Below are 22277 nucleotides of genomic sequence, written 5' to 3'. Positions count from 1 at the left end.
ACAGTAAACTGCTGCTGCATTCTGTTTATAACATACTGACACAAATTTCAAAAGATTTTCAAAGCTCACTTTGTCGTGTCCGGTTTAGACGTTACCATACGGTAATTGCGAACTGTTGCTATTGTTATCTCTTTAGACTGTTCATGCGCATCTGTTTTTTACTAAGATCCAGCACGGATGTTCACTTGACTGTGCGCATCTTCCAGTGTCTTCACTTCCAGTTATTTAACCTGTATAAAAGCCATCCAGTATTTTGATTTATTTTGCAAACTGCTATTTGCTACACCATTGTTTCATTTATTACCATAATCATAAACACAAGCACAAATCGTTTAACCATTTTCTCCACTTTGTTAGCCTGTTAATGTCTATACGCTATGAACAGGTATTGCACATTCGTAGAAAAGGGCTTACTTCTGCTTTGCAAAATAACGTGGATATTAACACAATTCAACCTTATAAAATGTTTTAAATTATTATCAAAACGTTGTTTAGGAAAGCTATGTACACTTTAATGTTAATATGCACTCATATGTTAAAAAGCATACATAAAAACAATCAAATATTAACCAACAGAAACTGGGGTAACAGACAACCACCAAACAAGCAGTAAACACGGCTGTTTTAATAAGATGGAGAGAAGGAACTAAATTGATGGTAGTGTCAGTGGGGTCAGGAGCTTAATGTCAATGCTGGAAGGTGAAAGGTCACAGCTCCTATTAAAATACCTTTTAAGAGTCCTTCAGAGATCTTATGCAATAGCAGTGGGTTCACCGGAGGTTGTTAACCCGCTCATGAGGGATGCTTCCTTCGAATATATTCTGACCTGCGGTAGGTAAATGAGAATGTAGAAATGTTGGTCAAGTTAAAGCCCTTTCAAGGTCTTTTGCATGCAATAGAAATTTGCCTCAGTCAAACAAACTACTTTATATGACTAAATGGGCCTGAATATGTTAGATTCAGCTGTTGTTCCTTATGTTTCAACTTAAACGGGTAGATTTAAATAATATTATATCATTATTTAGTGTAGCTCAATTTTTTTTAGATCATATTCAACAGTATTCAATCTGAAAAAGATCAATGTGTCAGTAATATAAGCAACACTAATGGACAACATGTAACTTTCACCGCTGCCTTCCACTATCACTGCTTTTGTATAATTAATTACACCTGTAATAGATGCAAGCCAAGGACACTGTATTGTAAAACATTACCAAATATTCCTTTTAATATGCCTAACTGTAATAACAGGTACCTGCATCAAATACTAACCGTCACTGAACCTGGTGTCTTTGTTAGGGATGTGCCATCTTTTCCTCTTCCTCCAGCTCTACCAGCAATCTACGTCCACCTTCACCTCTGCACCCCCTTTATCCTCCTCTATCGCTTTCTCTCCATCTTCTCTTAACTCATCTTCCCCCATCCTACCCTTCTATCAGTCCATGACCATTACGCTCATAAATCAATATTGACAACCCATCATCCGAAGAATGAATTAGAGGACTGTGGATGGCTATAGTCATGTGACCGGCAGATTTTACATTATGTTTCGGCCATTTAGTTGACGCCATTATGCACAGCGACTTGGAATGAGGTCCTTTCAATGCGAGACTGAGGAAGAAGACACATTACCATCTTTAAAAGCACTTCACTGCCATTTCTCTTCAACTGATAAAGAACGAGGTGTGAAAGAAATGAATAGGCCGCTTGGTGATGCAAAGCAGATACCGTAGCTCTTACAAGAAGTTTCATACAAACACACCCACACATTCACTCGAAGGGAATATGATCGATGCTACGTTTTCTGTTTTCACAAGAGTGTTCCAGTGCATTCATCCGCCACACAATCAACTGCTCACACTGATGGATTGAGATCATGTATGTGTGTATTTGTTGGAAATAGAGAAAGTACAGTCTTTTAGTTAGGCTCACTGAAGGACAAGGCACACAAATGAAAATATGTGGGCTGGTAAAAGAGCCAATCACAGAAGTGCTTTCATCGCCCTCTGGCCACTCCTGACCTCTTGACCCTGGCCATGACCCGTTAGACCAAAGGTTACCCTCAGGGGTCAAAAAGGATCACAGGCGAGTAGGACCAAGCGTTGTCGCCATGGAAACCACTGGAGATAGATGACGATAGGGAGGTAGAGGGGAGATCATGGTGCTTGCCAAGGTCCTCTTTGTTTCATTGTCCAGTGGTTTTGTTGGTTTAGGATCCCCCTGCTGGACAGAAACAGTTGAATTAAGGTTGAAAACTGAATCAGAAGGTCATTCGTTGCAGTTTATGTTTTTCAGGTACATTGTCAGTTAGATTGTTTTCTTAATTAGGCCTCGTGATACGGTGAGAAGAACTGGTTTTGAGATGAATGCACCACTAACACATAAGTGTGGTGTAGTTTCATTTTATTTTTAAAAGCGTACGTACATTATTTCCTGTGAACGCGCGAGACTTCCGGTTCTTCTAAATAACAAGAATAACAAGGAGCAGTAGGCTTAATGTTTAAAACTATTTTGCGCCACGAAGTTTTTTTTTATTATTATTATTAAGCCTATAATACATTTAATTAACACATTAACAAACATATATTTGAAACATCAAGCAGCATAACGAACTTTTGTATAGATAAATGGAAATGGCTCGCTCTTTAGTTAAAAATACGGTGACTATTAAATCCTGTGAGTACAAGGTAAGTGAGATTATTCTGCCACCTAGTGGTTAGATTGTGTTTAGATACAATACATTCGTTACAATAGGTTTTTCCTGTCCTCATCCACTAAAACGAAGCTGAAAGATGCCAGTGCCAACAAGAGCATCCAAAACAATGATACATTCACCATAATTGTCATCCTGACTGGAACTTGTCCAGCTAAATTAAAAAAAAGGCTTCTCCATGCACTGTATGTTAGTGAACAATCTGTTGCAATAAGTTTGGAATCCAAAACAACAACAACAAACTCAGAATCCAGATCTGTACAATGGGAAGCCTTCGGTGTCTGATGATCTGGGGTAAGTCTGTCTTAACCAAACTGTGCTGACCGTGAGCCGCTGCACAGTTAATCACCAGGGAGCAGAAAGCTTTGGCACCGTAAAGGCGTTTGATCAAATCAGCTTTGGAATGCTGCATTGGACTAAAACCGAGGCCAGAATGCTTTGATCGGCCTTTGCCCCACGACTCATCTCTTCTTGCCCCACTGTCCGTTAATCAGGCCCCCGTCTCCGGCGTTAATCTCCGCCCCCCTCCAGTCCTCTCCCATGTACCTAATTAGATTAAGGGGATCAACACACCAAGCACTGCTCCACAGCTTAATGGGGTTGAGGGAACAGGCTTTTTATTCGAATGAGAAGATGAACAAGTCAGTAACACACGCATGTGGCCCTTTACCAGAGATGCAGTGTGTCAAACTTGTGTATGCACTTGCACTGTAAGCTTCATTGCTATTGTGGTGACACTGCATCATTATAGCAATGGCGTTTTATCTTAAATCTTAGACAAAATTAATTGTAAAAGGCCAATGGAAATAGACTGATATTCACTTTGTTTAAATGAGATGGAGAGAGAGACAGAGAGAGAGAGAGTGCAAACTGCAACCTGTTCAACAGCTTGTATCTTATAAGCATAAGGCACGAATATGCAAGAGTATTAACATCCTAAAGCTGTCAAAGGCAAGAGGATTAAATGCCGAGGACCAGAATTAAGCAAATTAATGCAAGAAAAGAAAGATTTGGTCAAGAAAATTTAATTAGATGGCTTTGTAAGAGTGATAATTGCTTAAAAACCTTGTTTCTTGGCTAGGCTCCAACTCCTTCTAATTATGCCTCAGAACAATTAAGCATGTATAGCTGAAAATTGTTCTCATTAGATTTTACCAATAAAATATATAAAAAAATATTTTTTAACTGTTTAAATAGTATTTATAAAAATCTGAATATTCTAATAATATTTTAATGCATTTATAGGTAAACCACATACTCAGGATCTTATATAAAATATCTCAAATATAATATATAAATAAAATAAATACATTTTTATTAAATAATGAAGTATTTAAATATTAAAATACAAAAAATAATAAAGATGTTTAAATCCAAACTACTTATCATTATCAGTAAATTCCTGCCATATATCATATTATAAACAAACACACACACAGTCTTAAGTGTCAATTTTTTGAAATTGAGATTTATATGTTATCTGAAAGCATACAGTACAGTATTTGGCCGAGATACAATTAATAGAAAATCTGGAATCTGCAGGTGTAAAAAAATCTAAATATTGAGAAAATAAACTTATAAGTTGTCCAAATGAATGCATATTACTAATCAAAAAATTAAGTTTTAATATATTTACAGTAGGACATTGACAAAATATCTTCATGGAACATGAACTTTATTTAATATCCGAATGATTTTTGGCATAAAAGAAAAATTGATCATTTTGACCCATACAATGTATTTTTGGCTATTGCTTCAAATACACCCCAGTGACTTGACTGCTTTTGTTCCCCAAGTTCACATATACTTTCTCGAACGGTCACGATAGCTAGATTGGATTTAAATATCATTATTATTTATTATTTTACAACCGTACTCTATATATGACATTATAATTAAGACAAATGTCAAAAAAGAATTTGGATGAGAACCCTAGATTTGTATTAAATTTAAATAATTCAAATTGTCTTCATTTTATCTTTTTGAAAGTGAAGTGGGACGAGTGCTGTCTTCCTGAAGCTGGCAGGAATTAGAGACCGAAATCATATTAGCCACTAATTATTCCAGATCCAGATGACTCACGTTGGCTCACGACCCTCTTGTGCTCGAGTTAATGCCGTTTCGAGGCTTCATCTTGCCCCACACTGGCCTGCCTCATCCCTCCCTCCATATTCTCCAGCAGCAGTGTAGGTCCTCACCCGAAGAACACTTACCAGATTACGCTGTGTGATAAGCTTCCTATTTTTCGAAACTGCATGGAGATTTATGGGATTATCTGGGTTCTTATCCCGGAGTCGGCTTTGGGCAGCCTGCCGAAATCTCTTAAAGGACTAAAGATTTGGCTTCTGAGCTCTTCTGTCTAATTATTATCTGGAGTGGCCGCGGCCGTGAAGAATGTGTTCACTTTTTACACCATGCGCAATGTGCTCCCAAAGAGATGCTCGCACACCAACACGCTTGGTGAGAAATTAAATATTTTATTACTGGTCTTAAGAATCGGTTCTGTTGCAGTCTAAGATTTCGCACTGGTCTGTTTAAGTGCACAAGGAGTTTCTATCTTCCTTAAGGAGCTCATTAGTTAAAACTCTAAAAGCATTTTTTTTTTTCAAATTAATTTTATTTGACTTAATATTTGGTTTGTTTATTCCAGGTTGTGTATATAATGCTGATTTACACCAAAAAGTATTGAGGCACTAACAATGGAAGTAAAAACTGTAGTAATAAACATTAGGTCACTATATTCTTCTGAACCTGGAATATTCCTTTAAGAAAATGCAATGAATAAAAAAAAAAAATCCAACACTTTGTAAATACTTCCCAAATTTATTCATTTTCATTTTATGAACAGTTTTGAACTTGGCTTACAAAATATATACAATTCATTTTCCAACACATTTGAGTGTGGATGCGGTCATATCAGTCCGTGAAGGGGCGGTCTGCGGTGTGTCTGAAGCGCTGCCCAGTTCCAGTACACTCCGGGAGAGAAGCTTATCAATGGGTGCGTCGGTGGACAACACCAACATGGTGAGCGTTTCAGGTGGCCGAGGCTTTGGTAATGCGCAGGTAGAGCGAAGGGGAGCTGTCCTGTCACTCTGCGGATCCTTCTCCGGGCCCGTCGCCGGTGGTAGTCCCCGTTAGAGAAGTCTTGAAAGTTGGCTGGATGAATGGCCCAGAAATGGCCCTTGCCATTATCACTGCGACCGGCTTTGATGAAGCACTCGTTCAAAGAGAGATTGTGTCTGACGCTGTTTCTCCAGTTCTTGTCCTGTTTAAAGAGTAGAGAATGTGAATTCGGACTCAACTGAAAGTCAGACATGATACTTTGACTTAATAATTGAGTAGGACTACAATATTTCGCGAATCTGACCAACATTTTGATGTCACGACTCTCAAATTCACCTGAAGGCAAAACTTTTGTTTTTACAGATAAAATCCATTTTATGTAAGATTTCACCACATTGTGGGATTCAGAATCTTAATGTTAAATCCTGTGACAGATAAAGATCCAAATATATGGCTTTGTCAGATCGCAAATTCAAAATGTTTGTTCTAGTTGGTTTCGTTTTCTTTCTTTGTGCAGTAGGTCTTCTGAAGAAGCGCTTTGCCAATTCTGAAAGTTTTTGTAGAGTTTTGAGCACTTCAAACAATGTTTAAATATTGTATTCAAGAGCTACTGTTTGGTTAAATACAAATGGGAAGTAATGGGAAGAAGTCCCAAGGATGTCACTAAGAAGTATGTTGGAGAACATCTTAAAAATCTTTGACTTTTTGACAGATTTGTGCAGAATTGCTCAACCTAACCACAACTTCCAGACAGGACTCTAATTGCTTTGATGAAGATACAATACCTTGCTTTTGAAGTAAGGATAGTGATCCATGATCCACTGGTAAATATCACACAACAGGAGCTTCTTTTCATCTGAATCCAGGATGGCCATGGAAATGAGGGCGATGTAGGACTGCGCTGGCTTCTCATCTGTTCCTTCACTCTTCAGATTTGTCTTTTCGTGTTCCTCTTCACATCCGTTGTCTTCATTTTCCTGGTCCTCTGATTTTTCGCTACTCTGTTCCGAGAGAGTTTCGTTGACTGTGCTTTGAAGACCTTCGGATGGAGGGCTATCGTCCTCTGGTTCTGGCCTCTCATCGTTGCGTCCTTTGTTGTACAAAAGATAGTCAATAGTGAACTGAAGTCCCAGTTGTTCTCGATTGCTGCGGCATGCGTTGTCCTCCATTTCTGTATTGTTAGATCTTGGAATCTGTGGCTTAGTGGTCAAAAATCCAGTTTTTGGATCCCACTTTATAACATGTTGTCCTGGTTCCAGTGTCTTTGTCTTTCCTCGTGTGTTCCGTCTTTTCAAGAAGTGCTGGTAAAGATTAGTCCAACAAACGATTAATTTGGTAGCAGATGTGACGTCAGTCTCTGAGGCATGCGTGAATCGAGTAAACAGGTAAATGCGTTCGTTAAGTTGTGTGTTTGTTCGTTTAGCCACCTGTTCGGAAAAACAGCACCACCACCAGTTGCAAATCTTCCAAGAAAGCCTCCTTCTGGAAAGACTTCTCTTGCAATAACTAGAGCGTTAACGGCACTTAATTTAAATGCTCCGCATATTTAACCACCTAATTAGAAGAAAAGTGGGGTACAAGAGAGTTAGAGGCAGGGGGTCTAATTGAGGGGGATTATTTTTTATTAAACCAAGCAAATCTTTGTAATTACAAGAGATTACACAGATTAATGTATTTGATTAATGTAAATTGTCTTGGGTGGTGGCTGCAGTGATACAGCATGACCTCTTGGTGCAGTGCTTATCCTGTTTGGGTCAAACTCTTTGGGGCTAACACAAAAGCATTGTGCGTTTTAGTTTACTGGAACTTCAAAATGTGAAAATATTTTTTTTTAACAATCAGTTTTATGCACTAATGTCAAGATAAACAGAAAATTACTAATTACGTGGTATCTATATATTTATAATAAACTATTTTTATTGTGTTAAATCTTTTAAGTTCAAGATTTAGATACTGTGCGTTACATCGCGTTACAGCAAGAGACATTTGATACTACCATTATATTTAATTCCAAACCACAAAGTTGTGTTTTTAGAGATCATTTCCCAATAAAAACAAATTAAAATAAAAAAACCTCAATAGGACATATGTCTCTTTTTTCTATTTTTTTTTTCCTATGTATTATTAGCTTTTTCTTTAGGTTGGTTTGTAAAATATAACATAATACTTTTTCAAATAATTGCAAAATTTTAAACAATTATTTCTGTTAATATGAAATTCGTTTTCATCATAAAATAAATTATGATATATGATATAATATATTAATATATCATATTTATATAACATTTCAAATATATATTAATATTAATTAATGGTGAATAATAATTAACTGATTCATAATAATACTTTTTTAAAATTAAACTCAAAAATGGTTAAAAAATAACTCAATATGAAATCTTTCAAAATCAATTACAAAATATAAAATATTACAATATAAAAGTGTCCACTAAATAAAAATAATAGAACAACATAAGTACACATGTTTATGTTTATTAATATAAACATTTACATTTATATCAATAAATATAAATACTATGTTTAATACTATGTTTTTCAGTTTCTATTATCATTCATCCAACTTGCTCTTGTAGGCCTGGTGCTAATTTTACAAACTATTTTAAGATTTAAGACTCACACAAGTACTCACAGGACATTGCATAATAGTACAGCACATAACAGAAGTGAAACAGGATTATAAGGTATCTCATTATCGGTTTCAGTTTTTATATATGTAAAATACCATCTATTGTTTCTCTTTTGCTCCAGTATTTAGTTTATTTGCTTTATTTGCTTTATTGTTAAGTGCTGTACTGTAAACACTTGAACCAAGATTTTTATTCTGTATAATAAAACTTTGCAAATCAAATCTTCAGTTGTAAGATATTGTGAATTTAGATACCACATGTGAACAAGCGTGCTGTATTGGTTTCAGATGATCCAAATGAGTGCCCTTAAAGACTTTGTCAATTAGTTCATTATCTGTCTTATGAAGGTAGTGATTGGATTACATGCGAAACTGTGTTCCTGTTAAAGCCACTGTTAGTCAGCTTGTTTGTCTGCTGTTGACCTAACACTTAAGCTGCCAAATATACTACTGGAAACAATGTAATGTTCTCGCTCAAAAGGTAGGAGAGCTTGGACACGTGGGCTACAGCATATCACTATGAGTCACATGCATATTTGACTTAAAATAACTACAAGAACACACACACACACACACACACACACACACATACACACTCCTCCTTATTATATATGCAGTCCTGTAATGGGAATCAATGGTTAATCCAAAGTTTTTTGTACAGTGCTTTTCATAATACAAATAAAGAAAAGAAAATATTATAGTGTTTTGTGGAATAGATTATAGTTGTTGTTGGTCTTTTCTCAAGAAACATGTAAATGCTTTTAATGTGTGATTTGTATGTGCCTTTAACGCAGTTCCAACCCGCAAAGATAATGCTGCTGAATTTTAATATATAAATATTTCATATTCATCATACTTGTATATTTTGTTTTATGTTGTTTGTTTTCAGACTAGAATTTTAGCTTGGGTAAACTGATTTATCATTTATTTTACTTTAAATATATTTAGACATTTTGAAATTTTGTTACTTCTCTTCATTGCTATTTATGTCTGATTAGAAAAGTAAGCACAATGGTCTCTTTTCAATCGCTCTTTTTTTTTATAAGTGCATGTACAATTCATTAATGTTTTCTGAAATTGAATAAAGAGCGATATAAAAATAAGTTGAAAATGTATATTTACATGCAAAAATCCAACAGAAAAGTTATTATAAACTATTTTTTTTAACTATTAAAATTGCTATTGATAAAAAATGAATAAACACTCACAATTAAACAATGTTTTACTGAAAAATAGCCTACATAATCATGTTTTTCCACCTGCCTGAATGCAAAACGCAACAGGCTCTGTAGCTTTAACAGATCTTCCCTTTAAAAACACTCGTCCCACAAGAAGTGAGTTAACATGGATTTTATGGAAGAACAGGTGGAATAGAATCACTGTCAGCTTTACGGATCAATGTCTTAAATAACCCTGGGGTAGACTTTTGCTGGAGCCAAACCTAATTTGGTTACTTCATCTGTATTGCTAGCTTGTGATTGAGCAAATTGTCATCCTATATTAGTAAATCTATACATTTCACTTGTTGCCGTCGGTTGTATTTTTTTATTTGACTTCTTGAAACTTTAAAACCACATTTAAAGACGACTTTTGTGAAGTCGTTCAGAGGCAAACCATTGTTGGACAGCAGCGCCATCTTCTGCCAAACCTGAACACGTGGTTTCCTCAAAGAAAGAGTTTCACCAATAATTAAAGTTCGTTCATCTTTTAATGAGCTTACGTTGTTTAAAAACCCAACTTTCTTTCTTGAGTGAGACACAAAAAAGGAAATGTAGGAATACCCCGTCACCCATTCACTTTCATAGTATGATTTTCTGTACAATGAAAGTGAAAGGAATGAGGATGTAATTCTGCTTAACATCTCCATTTGTGTTCCACGGAAGAAAGAAAGATATACGGGTTTGATTCAACAAGTAGGGCTAAACTTGCTTTCCCTAAAAAAATATAATTAAAAAAAAAAATAGTATGGGGTTACAGTGACTTGTGGATACAGGTTCATCATGATAAAAATGCTATTATTTTGTATTAATATATGTATACTATATTAATCGTTGGTTTATTAGCGTGTGTAAGGAACAATGTACCTGTTTATTTCCCAGTTCTGACTTATTTTTAGCTCAGTTATTGACCTCAAACATGCTCTGATCCCCTCCCCCACCACACACAATAAAGAAAAACACGGGCTGGAGTTTCCTGGGGATTGTGGATTCAGACTCGTGTGGATTTTCCAGACCGGTAAACCCAAATGTCCTCAAGGAACAAGTGCGTTCGTTGTAATATATTTAACAATAGATAGTTAATATACGTCGAAGTTGTTTTAGTGTGCTTCTGTAATCATTTTAGGGCTGAAAATACACAAAGCATTCAGAGCTCGATATCGTGGTTTTTTACAAATCGTGAAGTGGATTTTCCCGCGCGGAATGGATCGAGGGGAGCCATGCGCTCCTGTTCCACTTGTCGCGGGAAACCCACCTCTAGCATTACATCTGAATGCAAAACGCAGTGTGCTTTCGCTCTCGCGCCAGACTATTAAAGTGGGCAAATCAAACTGTGAAGTTAAGGCGACGGTGGGTAGGTTTCCAAGCACCAGAGGCCTATCAAGAAAGGATAGACCTTGCCTCAAACTCTCTTTTTTTTATGTACTGTCCCTTTTAAAGCTCGCCGTCATGCCTCTTCGCAGACGACCCCGCCTACTTACGTAGAATCCGTCGTGCTGATTGGACAACGGCGGCGGTCTCTGAACGCCTTCTTGGCTTCTCATTGGCCAGCCGCTGCCTTTCGCTCCAGGCTCTCGCGGGGCTGCTGTGCGAAGATGGCGGCCGAACTGGTAGAAGCGATGGTGAGTAGATGAGATTTGTAAAAATAGTGAAAGTAAAAGGGACCCGGCGAGTCAGACGCGGTGCTAATTAAAACAACTTGAGTTCAGTTACATACTGTTGTATTCTGTGCTCATTCAGGATAAGTGGCAGTCTGTAAAAGTGTGTTGGCAATTTGTCTGTGTGTATATGTGAATGGTAGGGTCTCAAAATCCAGTGAGCTGTCTATGTATCCAACATATTTGGCGCGTTCTAACGTTAAATTCGAATTTATGAACGTTCTGAATGTACATTTGGTGTCCAAAACGCAGTTTGGCTAGACAGCCCACCAGGCTTTGAGACCAAATCTAGGGTGTCTGTGTGTATGTGCGCGCGCGCGAGGGCGCACTGCCTGTGGAAATTAATGATTAGTCTGCACAATGCAAAATAACAAAACTCGCTCTCTCTTTTCAAATCCCAAGTGCATTTCTTCCATGTAGCTGTTAAAATAAACTCAATCCCACACTTTCCAGTGCTGTAAGTTAATGTTAAGCTATATATCCACATGCACAATTGATGCATGTGGGTTGCTAGAAAAGATAAATCATTTTCGTTTGCGCAATATCGTTTTATTACTGAACACCGGCATGTACTCGCATCCATGATGATATTCATTACTACAGCATGTTTATGAGTGTGCTCTGACTCTCTTACTCTCTTATTTTAGCTGTTTTGCTGAACTGATTCCTGTGTAGTGTTTATATGGACAGTGTCACTGGCTTGCATGGGTTCAGTCATGGTGAACTAGAGATTGAGCTCATTTAGAAGCTTGAGGATTGGTTTGCCATTGCATTTGGAAAGTCAAAGCAATATAAACAACTTTGTAAAAGTATTCAGGATTTTTAGTAGTTTTTAAATTTGAGTGGATTCTGTCACTTGAAGCAACTTTATGTACACATACTATAGAGAAGACGAATATTTGTTGCGGAAGTTATGTACAATAAACATTTTAATTTGAATTTATGGCTGTTAGTGCGTCTATTTAGACTGAATAATCGCATACACCAGTGGGACAGTGCTTTTGTGTTTTTTGAGGTGTTGTAATTTGAAAAGACTAATGGCCAACCAAGAAGATTCCAACCAACTAATAAGACATTCAACTACAACCCCCACCCTAACCCTTTGATTGATAACCCAGATATTGAACTCTAATTCCTTTTCCCGTTTCTCATTCCCTTGGGTTGTTTTGTCTCTTCAGAACATGGTGAAGAGTTTCCGGGTGTCTGATCTGCAGACGCTGCTGGCCTCAATGGGCCGCAGTAAAAGCGGATTGAAGCAGGACTTAGTGGGAAGAGCTCTTAGGCTTGTGCAGACCGAATACAGTCCGGAGCTGCTAAAGAACGTTCGACAGCTCTACGAGACGCGCTTCCCCAAATCCTCGGCCTGGCTGGCGGCCCGGCGGCCTGAGTCCGTGCCCGTAAACTACCCTGCCCTTAACTCCTCGCCCAGAGGCACGGCCCAGGGCACAGACTACCTCAACAACATCCCCAAGCCAGTGCCGCCTCCTGCAGCAGAAGTCAAATTGGTGCCGCTGCCATTCTACCACAACCTAGAAACACTGCTGCCACCCACAGAACTGAGTGAGTCGCATTAGCATAAAGCAATAATAGCTCAATTATAATAGGTGTTTCTAGCCGATGAGAAGGAAATCCCATGAGCTAATTCTGTTTTTGCCACTCTTTGCAGTCGCTCAGAACAGCGAGAAGCTGCAAGAGAGTCATTGCGTGTTTGAGTTGACACAAAGTCAAGTGGAACAGATCCGGAACTCCAGGTATGAAATGTACAAGTCATCGTGCTAATTGGTGGATTTATTTAGCAGTCAATCGATGGGCGATAATAAGAATGCTGATGTTTAGGAAATCAGGGTGTATTGTTAATATATACGTAATGTAATTTAATGACAGATAATGAGCAGGCCTGTGTGGATGATGAGTGTGCAGAACAGATGTTCACAGATGCCCAACATTCACGTTTCAACATGGCCTCACTTTTTCTTTCGTTTATTATTTTGGCTACGCTTATTTATAATGAAACGTAACTTAAGTATGAGGTTTTAAAAATAGATATACAACTTTATATAAAAAAAAGGAAATTTATACTTGTATATTCTTTGCAAGAAAAAGGTCTATTTTTTAATTAGCATTAACAACTTGAAATGATACAGCTGTAAAGTCAAATATTTATGCTAGAAGTTTCAGTAAGAATATATATATTTTTTAAAATTCACGATTAATTCCATTTGAGACAATCCCACAGTTTTTTAAATATACCATTATTATTTATTGGCAATTAATTCAAAATATCCAAATATCAGTCAATGAGTCTGAGTGATAATATCAGACAATGAGTACCTGCCTAATTTTTTATTTTTTATTTTTTTTATAAATACAAAAGAATATAAAGCATCTTTAATTGTATTTATTGTACCTGTTCATGCACAGTGAACTTCGCCCAGGAATGAAATCAGTTCAAGTGGTTCTCAGGTACGTCATTCAGCTAAATCATGTCTGTACATCACGTTTTGGTGTCGAGATGCATTTATTGCATGCTAACATGTCCTGTTCTTCTCCTAGAATCTGCTACACAGACTCTATCGGCGTTCAGGAGGACCAGTATCCTCCCAATATTGCTGTGAAAGTGAATCAGTCCTACTGTCATGTACCGGTAAGTGTTGTGAATTAGATTAGGCTGAAAGAACAGGGAGTGTGGTGGTTTCACCACTCCGGATGATCGTAAATCGCTTTATATAAACAAAACATTTAAGCATTTTCTCAGCATCACATAAGCAGTAGACCAGCATTATTTCAAAAATTAGAATTAACTTTAGAAATGCGTCTGTTGTGGGTTAAATGTTTTTTTTTTTTTTTTAAATGTTGTAAATTATGAATTTGATTGTTTATATTTCTTCTTTTTGTTCAGGGTTACTATCCCTCCAATAAACCGGGTGTTGAGCCACGTCGGCCCTGTCGACCCGTCAACATCACGCCATGGTTACACCTCTCCACTGCCACTAACAGAGTCACCATCACATGGGGCAACTTTGGAAAGGTACAGACACTTCATACAAAGAGCTATCGGTATTGATGACTGAACATGTTAGATGAAGTTGAGTGTGTTGTTGCTCACCGCTGTGTTTTGGATGCAGCGGTACTCGGTGGCTGTGTACCTGGTGAGGGTGTTCACATCTGGAGAGCTCTTCAACCAGCTGAAGCATTGCTCAGTCGAGAGTGCCGATCGTTGTCGCGAACGCAGTGAGTTTCTCATCTTGACCAAACATTACATGATCAGTGGTTACACTTGAAACCTTGTAAGTGAAACAAACAAACAAACAAACAAAAAGTTGAAATCATTTGCATATGTTTTTTTTTTTTAGCATTTTCAGGCTTTAAATAAAATTATTAATTAACAAAAGAAGTGGTATACTGTAATAGTTCCTTGCTTTCACCATCTTCAATTATTAATGTTTTTCATAAAGGAACCTTTAAACCATTTGCTATATGGCAGTTTAAATTCCTGCTAAAGAGTCAGGTTATATATAAACACTAAACCCTATTTATTTGAATAATGCATTCAAAACTGTGGGATCAGCATGGTGTTTTTTTTTTAGTTTTTTTTTAAAAAGAAATTACTACTTTTGTTCTGTTGTTGTGCACTTTCTGCACAAAAAACAAACATAGAATAGTTTTTAGCATAGATGATATAAAATGTTAAAGCAGCAAATCAGCATATTAGATGATTTCTGAACGATAATGTTAAACTGAAGACTGGAGTAATGATGCTGAAAAATCAGGAATACAGAAATAAATAACATTACAACAAAATATATTAAAATTGAAAACTTCACATTTTATTTAAATATTTTGCAATATTTATTTTTAATTGTATGAATATGAATATGAAGAGGTTTTGCAAACATGTAACTGTATATATACATTTTCATGAATCATGTATCATGTTTTTATTGTTTTGTTAGCTGTATTTTTTTTAGTTCTTTTTTAATCAAAACAAGTCAACTGCGGTTTGATATTAATTTGAATGCAGGATAAAAAAACATGATTATTGAACATGAATGCTTCATATACACTTGGCATAACATTTATATTGAAACATTTTTATTTGTATGTACACAGTTCAAGACAAGTTACGCTTTGATCCTGAAAGTGAGATTGCTACTACAGGACTGCGAGTGTCCCTCATCTGTCCTGTAAGTGTCCTGTTGTCCTTAGCTGCTCTTTCACCAAAATAACCTGGAACAGTTTGTCCCAGGGACTCCACCCCTCCTAACCTAGACCTGTTACAGTCTTTGTTTCCACCGCAGTCTAAAATACTGAAAAGACTAGGCAAATAGTCTGGTGACGTAGGTCTCAATAACCAAGTATGCAAATTTCTGACTTGTATCCTCGGGCTGAGGTAAGTCTGGTAATTCTGCAAACAGCAGCGTAGGCTACTTGATTACATCAGTCAACTCGCCTTAGCTACTGCAATTTTCCTCATTGTATTTACAGTAAGATGAAATGTAAAGTGGCGTTTTTGCTAAGGTCGCCACTTGCAACCTGGGGTCTCATTTCTAAACGTTGCGTATGCACAAAATAGGCATAGAAATTGGGTACGCAATTTTATTACGCACACAATTGGGATTTATAAAAATAAACTTGGCGTAAATATGTACACACTGAACGGACATTATAAACCATGCGTACAAACTCTTTCATGGAGTGAGAAAATTAATGAAGTAAAAATGACTTTAAACTCTGTTTTTATGTCGATATACACATTTACATTAAATACTCCACTCACATTAAAAGAGATTAACACTGAAATTACATAATTTTACTAACAACATAATTGCATAATTTCACTAACAATAAACAATTTTCCTGTGAGATGTAATTTTTGTTAAAGCGAGGAATGCTATAGGTGTACAATAATGAATCTTTAAACTAAAGTATAGATCACATATAATAGGAAATATTTTAGCGAGAACAATGATCGATGATGCGCACTTTGATATTATGACGGACACTGTTGGATTACTGTACAACCACAGCTGCACGGAGGCATTAATGTCGTGTAAAGTCATCTCTACAGTATTATGAAAAATTCCACTATATTTGAAGGACAGAAGGAGAAAGGAGAAAACGGTAAGATTTGCATGTTTCCTTTTTTACAATACTTTGTCCGTGATGCGCCGAATCAGACAATACACTGCAATAAATATGCCTTTATCTGTTTCCACTAAAATAGCTAAAATATGTTTATCTTATCAGCAAAACTGCATACATTTAAAATAATCTAAATTCTATTTGGCCAGTGTAAAAGAATGAGATCTAAAATATCTGAGAACTATTTGAAACTGTCTTTGTGTTAAACATGGTGTCACATGCATGGGAATTCGCATGGAAATGATATGCAGAGGTTATGCATAGTAAAACAAGGCGTTGTAAGCTCCATATATGGTGATTTCGGGGAGGAGATGAGGCGGAAATGAACGTACACACAATCTTCCCCTGATTGGGATTTATATAGAGATTTTTGCGCAGGTTCTGGCATGCGCATGGTTTTATAAATCGGAAAACTTTTGGGCGTATGCAAAATCTAGCTGTTGTGCCAACGTAAAATTTTAGGATGTAATCTATGGAGAGTTTTATAAATGAGACCCCAGGCCTATATATTTACATGTTATAACTTAAAATTATCATGTAATGCCTTTTTTCCTTATTGTTTTGCGATCACACCATTTGCTATGTTCACGTATTAAACCAAAACAATGCTCATCAAAGTTTTAATGGAAAAACAGTCCTCCTCTCTGATAAACCTCATCAGTTTAGCAGCGCGCAAGAGAACGAAATGACGTAAGAAGTGAAGAGAAAAGCAGCGTCTATACTTGAACAAACTACAACAGGTAAAGCTGTCCACTGTGTGGATATTGACAATATCGTTAACAATTCTCGTTTCTAATCATAATATGGCTTCTTATCAAGATCTTAGGTCTTTGTTGTTTTCTGTTAATACGTAGACTTCATTATTTGAAGTGCACTTGCCGTCCAGTAATCACAAAAAGCTTTGTTACTTTTTAATAAACAAAGTATCTGCTTTAAAATGATTCAAAATTAATTGAAATGCAAACAATAAATACATTTTTTTGCCGCTCTTTAATGCGGCAGGCACGAACGCTTTAGCTTCTCAGTTCAAGCGTCAAGTAACCCGTTGAATCCTTCTCTTTACTACTAGAGTACATCAAAATGTAGGCTATTTTGTAAGAGAGCCTACAGTACAAATGACTGAAATGTCTCCTGTAAAAGCTAATTCGGTGTTTCAAACTGAGGAAAAATGGAAAGCTTGTAAACCTAATATACATTTACCTCAGAATTACCATTCGGTGTCCATAAGCTCATCAGTCAGCTAGAAAAATAACTATAAAGAGGAGCATTTTGCTATGTTTATGCGTTTGCATTTGAATTTTTTTTTACTTAAAAGTGTGAAAGACATACACACTTAAAAATAAAGGTGGTTAAAATCTTCTTCACAGAACCATTTTTGGTTCCACAAAGAACCATTCAGTTCTTTAAAAAAAAACATCTCTTTCTCAACTTTTTATAATCTGAAGAACGTTCTTTCGCCACAAAGAAACTTTTGTGTAACGTATTTGGACGAAAAGTACATCTTAACAAACACTTGACAATCCACTCTGGAGAATGTGGTTCTTGATGTTAAAGGTTCTTTATGAAACCATTTAGGAAAAAAATTTCCGAACCTTTGAAAAAGTACGATCTCGCCAGCAGGGAATCTCTGAGGGGAAAATCTTTAACCGGAACTTTATTTAGATCCTGGGTCCTGCGGTGGAAACATACAGAGTACCGGCCCAAAGTCCCTAGTTCCTGTGGAATATTCCTGCGGTGGAAACGGGGCTTTTTATGTGGAATGAGATTTGGATCTAATTCGTGTCTTTTCAATGCAGCTGGTAAAGATGAGACTTGGAGTGCCATGTCGAGTGCTCACCTGCGCCCACCTGCAGTGTTTCGACGCTGTCTTCTTTCTGCAAATGAACGAAAAGAAACCCACATGGACCTGCCCTGTTTGCGACAAACCTGCGCCCTTTGAGCTTCTAACTATTGATGGGTAAGGCACCGTTACTCGGATCCCTTGTTTCTAACAGACTCTGGAATTAAAACTCACCAAATGTGACTCATTTCAGGTTGCTGTCTGAGATCCTTAAAGAGACGCCGGAAGATGTGGAGGAGATCGAGTATTTGACTGATGGCTCATGGAGGCCAATCAGGGACGACAAAGAGAAGGAAAGAGAGCGGGAAAACAGCCGCACACCTGACTATCCTGTGGTGGATATATGTAAGAAAGTTTTCTTCCTTTTGAAATATGACCCTGGACCACAAAACCAGTCATAAGGGTCCATTTTCTTGAAATGTAGATTTATATATGATCTGAAAGCTTAATTAATAAGCTTTCCATTGGTGTATGGTTCGTTATGAGAATATTTAGCCAAGATATAACTATTTGCAAAACTACGTATTGAGAAAATTGCTTTTAAAGCTGCCCAAATGAAGTCCTTAGAAATGTGTATTACTAATCAAAAATTAATTTTTAAGATATTTATGGTAGGAAATTTACAAAATATGAAAGTTATAATTTTGACCCATCCAGTGTATTTTTGGCTATTGCTACAAATATAACCATGCTTTACATTTATGCATTTAGCAGATGCTTTTATCCAAAAAGCAACTTACAGTGCATTCAGGCTATACTTTTTTTTTTTACCAGTATGAAATGCATACTATATTACTGGTTTTGTGGTCCAGGGTCACAAATTACATTTCAGCACGTTTAGCTTGCATAATATTGTATATTTTTAAGTATTTCATGAGAAATAACGGTCCTTAACTTTCATCCAAGGTGTTCCTGAGGCGAACGGCCACTCCCCAGCACACAGCGGCACAAACCAGACTGGCAAGCCTGGATCAGGTGGTGCGTCGGCAGGAAACGGCAGCACCAGCGCCGGGTCGGGAGGCGGAGTCGTGGTGGATCTGACTCTGGATGACTCATCAGATGAAGAAGGAGGGGGCGGAGCTGAGGACAGCGAGGACACAGATGACAGCCAGGACAGCCCCGCCCCTAAACGGGGCAGATATGATTATGACAAAGACCTGGTCACCGCATACTGAGGCCGGCAGGACAATAAGACTTGTTGGGGGGGTGGGATGTAGATGGGATCTGAGCCTTGGAAAGTCAAGAGACGTGTCCCTATGTCCTCTCCCAAATGCAAACACACTCATGCACGCACACAGACATGCACATTCATGCGCTGCTGACCTCTGGAGCAGTCGGGCATCACATTGACAAGCTCGTAGATGCCCTGCAAAGCCATTCCCAATCATTCACTGCATCTTAATACTGTATTCTCCCTTTAAAGACCATGGAAGAGTAACACCACCTTCAGTTCTACTCCTATCATCATCTACTTCCTCTCCACTTTGTGTTCTGACAGGTTTAACCATCCTGGGCATTTAAGATCTTGCCAGTTTTAGTTTTATACGGAGCTGTTCAGGCCTTCAAAACATTGTGAGACAAGTCACAGTATCTCAAAAACCTTCATTCCTTCGGGCTGAGATCATCCAACCATTTGCAACCTGTTTAGAGGCGTTTTCTGTTAGTCCTCCACATAGGATGTTTATGTTAGGTGTTCGTTTTAATGATTTGGAGACATTACTGATGAAATTTCCAACTCAAATATTTTTTTTTTTTGTCCACAGAAGTTGACAAGCTACCTCAGTCTAACAGCGAACTTGACCAGAGGTTTTTTTTTTTTTTTAGTTTTTTTTTTTTTTCAATCCCTCTTTGTTTTTCATGTGCAGCAACACTGGAGAGGCCTCATGCATTGCTCTTTATTTTGTGCTTGCCCATTTAGGCATCATATTAAAAACTGTTCTGACTCGAGCAAAGAGTTTCTGTTCAAGTCTGTCGGTCAGCTAGTGTATACTGACTGAATATAGGGCGCTAATCAACACTCAGTACACAAACAGAACACAAACAAAGCGAGTAAATCGTGTACGAATGTGTTATGATCATTTCATGGAAAATTGCTGTCTGTACAAGGCTGCTGGAGTCATGATTACTCAAAGGCAGAGCGATAAATGAGTTGGAAGAGAGGACAAAGTGTTGTTTTAGGTTTCTTTTAAACACGACTGTAGTGAATGATTAGGTTTATCAAGCAGGGGAGCTGACGTTGTTGGCAAAATAGCTAAAATTGATTTGCCTGAACTTTTGTTTTTTATTTATTTTATTTTTTTCCTCACTTTACAATTACCATTTTTCTTCCTGAGTTTAGATGAATGGCTGATTTGTTTGAGCCCATTGTCTGGAGGATGTTTGTGTTCATTTCAGCCGGTCGAGTTTGTTTTGTGGACTCCACAGCAGGCGCAGACTTGACATGCTCTTTAATTTGTCGTCAGAACATGTATTTATTGATTTAACAGTTTTTGCCTCTTATTTGAATTAAGTTTGGTGTTTTTGTGCTTTTAATGAGGCGTTTCGCAGCAATCTCTCGTGTTTCCAGCGTGTTGCTTTGTGATGGTAGATAACGCTGTGTCCTCTCACTGTCGTACGTGCACATTCAGCCATTTCCAACAGTCCCAACACAAGGGGGCTTAGTCAGGACTATGCAGACTTGACCTAAACCTCGGAAGAACTAAACTCCCGCTAAACGACCAAACACAAAAAGACACATACAGATGGCTGATCTTGAGGAGGACTCAGGGATGACGCGTTCTACTTTTTCTTCTCGGTCAAACTTGACACTCGAACCAGGTTCCAGCATCGTGTACAATATTACCTTCACCGTCAGGTCGCATAGGGCAGTCTAGGTTTCTGGTCTGGAAATTAAGATGTACTATTCAAGGCATATGAATATTGCTGTATATAGCATATTTTGGTGTCCTTCCAAGGTTTCAGAGAAAATCCTTGTATTAAGCTTACTAGTGGTCGTTTAAAAAAAAAATTTCTTCATACTTTTTTCAAGTAATCCTGAATTCTGACTTGAATACTCAGTACTGTATCCTATCTGTGGTTGGGAATTTCTCAAAATAATAATGCCACCATGAAGGGTTAAATTACTTGTGATTTGTCTTCCATCTTCTCTTCACGATAGCCCTTTTTTTTTTTTTTTTGTTTCCCCCTTTGTTTCTTTATAATTCTAACGCGTAAACAGTGCTGCAGTTGACCGTTTCGGCTAATAAGCCCTTAAAGTAGTATGTTCCCCTTAAACTTGACCACACTTTTGTGATTTTTCACATTAAAGGTAAGAAACTTCTTAAATAGACTTCCATCTTTAGAAGCCTAGAACGATCTATTAGATGTGGATGAAATGTACATTTGCTTACAATGAGAAGATAAATGGATGGTGATCGATGACGATGTATTACCAGCTCAGAGATGAAGCCAGGAGAGGCTGAAGAGGTTTTTTTTTTTTTTTTGGAATGGAGGCATCCCGTCTTATTACAGTGCTTAAGACAGCATGGGCAATGGCTTGCAGTTCTTGATGTAAATGTTTTGTTTGTGTCTTTTATATGTTCATATTAAAAGCCAATAAAAAAATAATAATATTTTATCAAGTTTTGAATTGCCTCCAGTTGCTCCAGTGTGTGGGCACAGATTCATTGTTATTGGCTGCTCTCAACCCTTCCTGAGGAAAATGTAAATCTGTGACCTAAAGTGGGATTTCAACAGGAGCGAATCAGTTGTCCCTGTCTGAACTGTACAAGCTCTAAAACTTGTCAATTATTGTGTGCAATTAAACTGATTTAAAATAAACGTCTTTCCAGTGATCTTTAAATCTTGGATTCAACGCCATTGATTACTTAAAGAATATTTTTTAACACGTAACATTATTCCTTAGAAATGTACAATAACATCCCCCCAGGACACCATCATTACGACAGTTAACTTTACTACAATAAAACAGTTTATAAGTACATAAGTATTGATGATTTAA

At 37.3% G+C, this 22277-nt stretch overlaps 2 protein-coding genes and 1 long non-coding RNA gene across 3 annotated transcripts; 1 reads left to right on the top strand and 2 right to left on the bottom strand.

Moving 5' to 3' along the window:
* Window positions 1-311: 311 nt before the first annotated feature.
* LOC127988066 (uncharacterized) lies at window positions 312-18601 on the bottom strand. Its single transcript, XR_008161502.1, has 3 exons — window positions 18452-18601; window positions 14402-14579; window positions 312-2223 (listed from the first exon to the last, which is right to left on the bottom strand). It is a non-coding gene; the product is annotated as an uncharacterized LOC127988066 (long non-coding RNA).
* foxq2 (forkhead box Q2) lies at window positions 5370-7706 on the bottom strand. Its single transcript, XM_052590579.1, has 2 exons — window positions 6562-7706; window positions 5370-5978 (listed from the first exon to the last, which is right to left on the bottom strand). The coding sequence occupies exons 1-2, from the start codon at window positions 6943-6945 to the stop codon at window positions 5625-5627; spliced, it is 738 nt and encodes a 245-aa protein (XP_052446539.1). The 5' UTR covers window positions 6946-7706; the 3' UTR covers window positions 5370-5624.
* Window positions 11108-22096, top strand: pias4a (protein inhibitor of activated STAT, 4a). Its single transcript, XM_052590578.1, has 11 exons — window positions 11108-11259; window positions 12474-12855; window positions 12962-13046; window positions 13717-13758; window positions 13849-13939; window positions 14195-14323; window positions 14421-14526; window positions 15406-15479; window positions 18234-18394; window positions 18471-18622; window positions 19184-22096. Exons 1-11 carry the CDS (start codon window positions 11233-11235, stop codon window positions 19450-19452), a joined length of 1518 nt encoding a protein of 505 aa, XP_052446538.1. The 5' UTR covers window positions 11108-11232; the 3' UTR covers window positions 19453-22096.
* Window positions 22097-22277: the final 181 nt, after the last annotated feature.

Source organism: Carassius gibelio, chromosome B22 (genome assembly GCF_023724105.1).
Source record: "Carassius gibelio isolate Cgi1373 ecotype wild population from Czech Republic chromosome B22, carGib1.2-hapl.c, whole genome shotgun sequence".
NCBI lineage: Eukaryota > Metazoa > Chordata > Actinopteri > Cypriniformes > Cyprinidae > Carassius > Carassius gibelio.
This window is presented reverse-complemented; position numbering and strand designations above follow the sequence as displayed.

Bases quoted from the DNA above. Each gene is read 5' to 3' on its own strand.
- foxq2 (XM_052590579.1), bottom strand. From the start codon at position 6,945: ATGGAGGACAACGCATGCCGCAGCAATCGAGAACAACTGGGACTTCAG. The intron at 5,979-6,561 runs GTATTGTATCTT...CTCTTTAAACAG, and splicing joins ATCCTTACTTCAAAAGCAAG to GACAAGAACTGGAGAAACAG.
- pias4a (XM_052590578.1), top strand. From the start codon at position 11,233: ATGGCGGCCGAACTGGTAGAAGCGATG. The intron at 11,260-12,473 runs GTGAGTAGATGA...TTGTCTCTTCAG, and splicing joins CCGAACTGGTAGAAGCGATG to AACATGGTGAAGAGTTTCCG. The intron at 13,047-13,716 runs GTATGAAATGTA...GTTCATGCACAG, and splicing joins GAACAGATCCGGAACTCCAG to TGAACTTCGCCCAGGAATGA.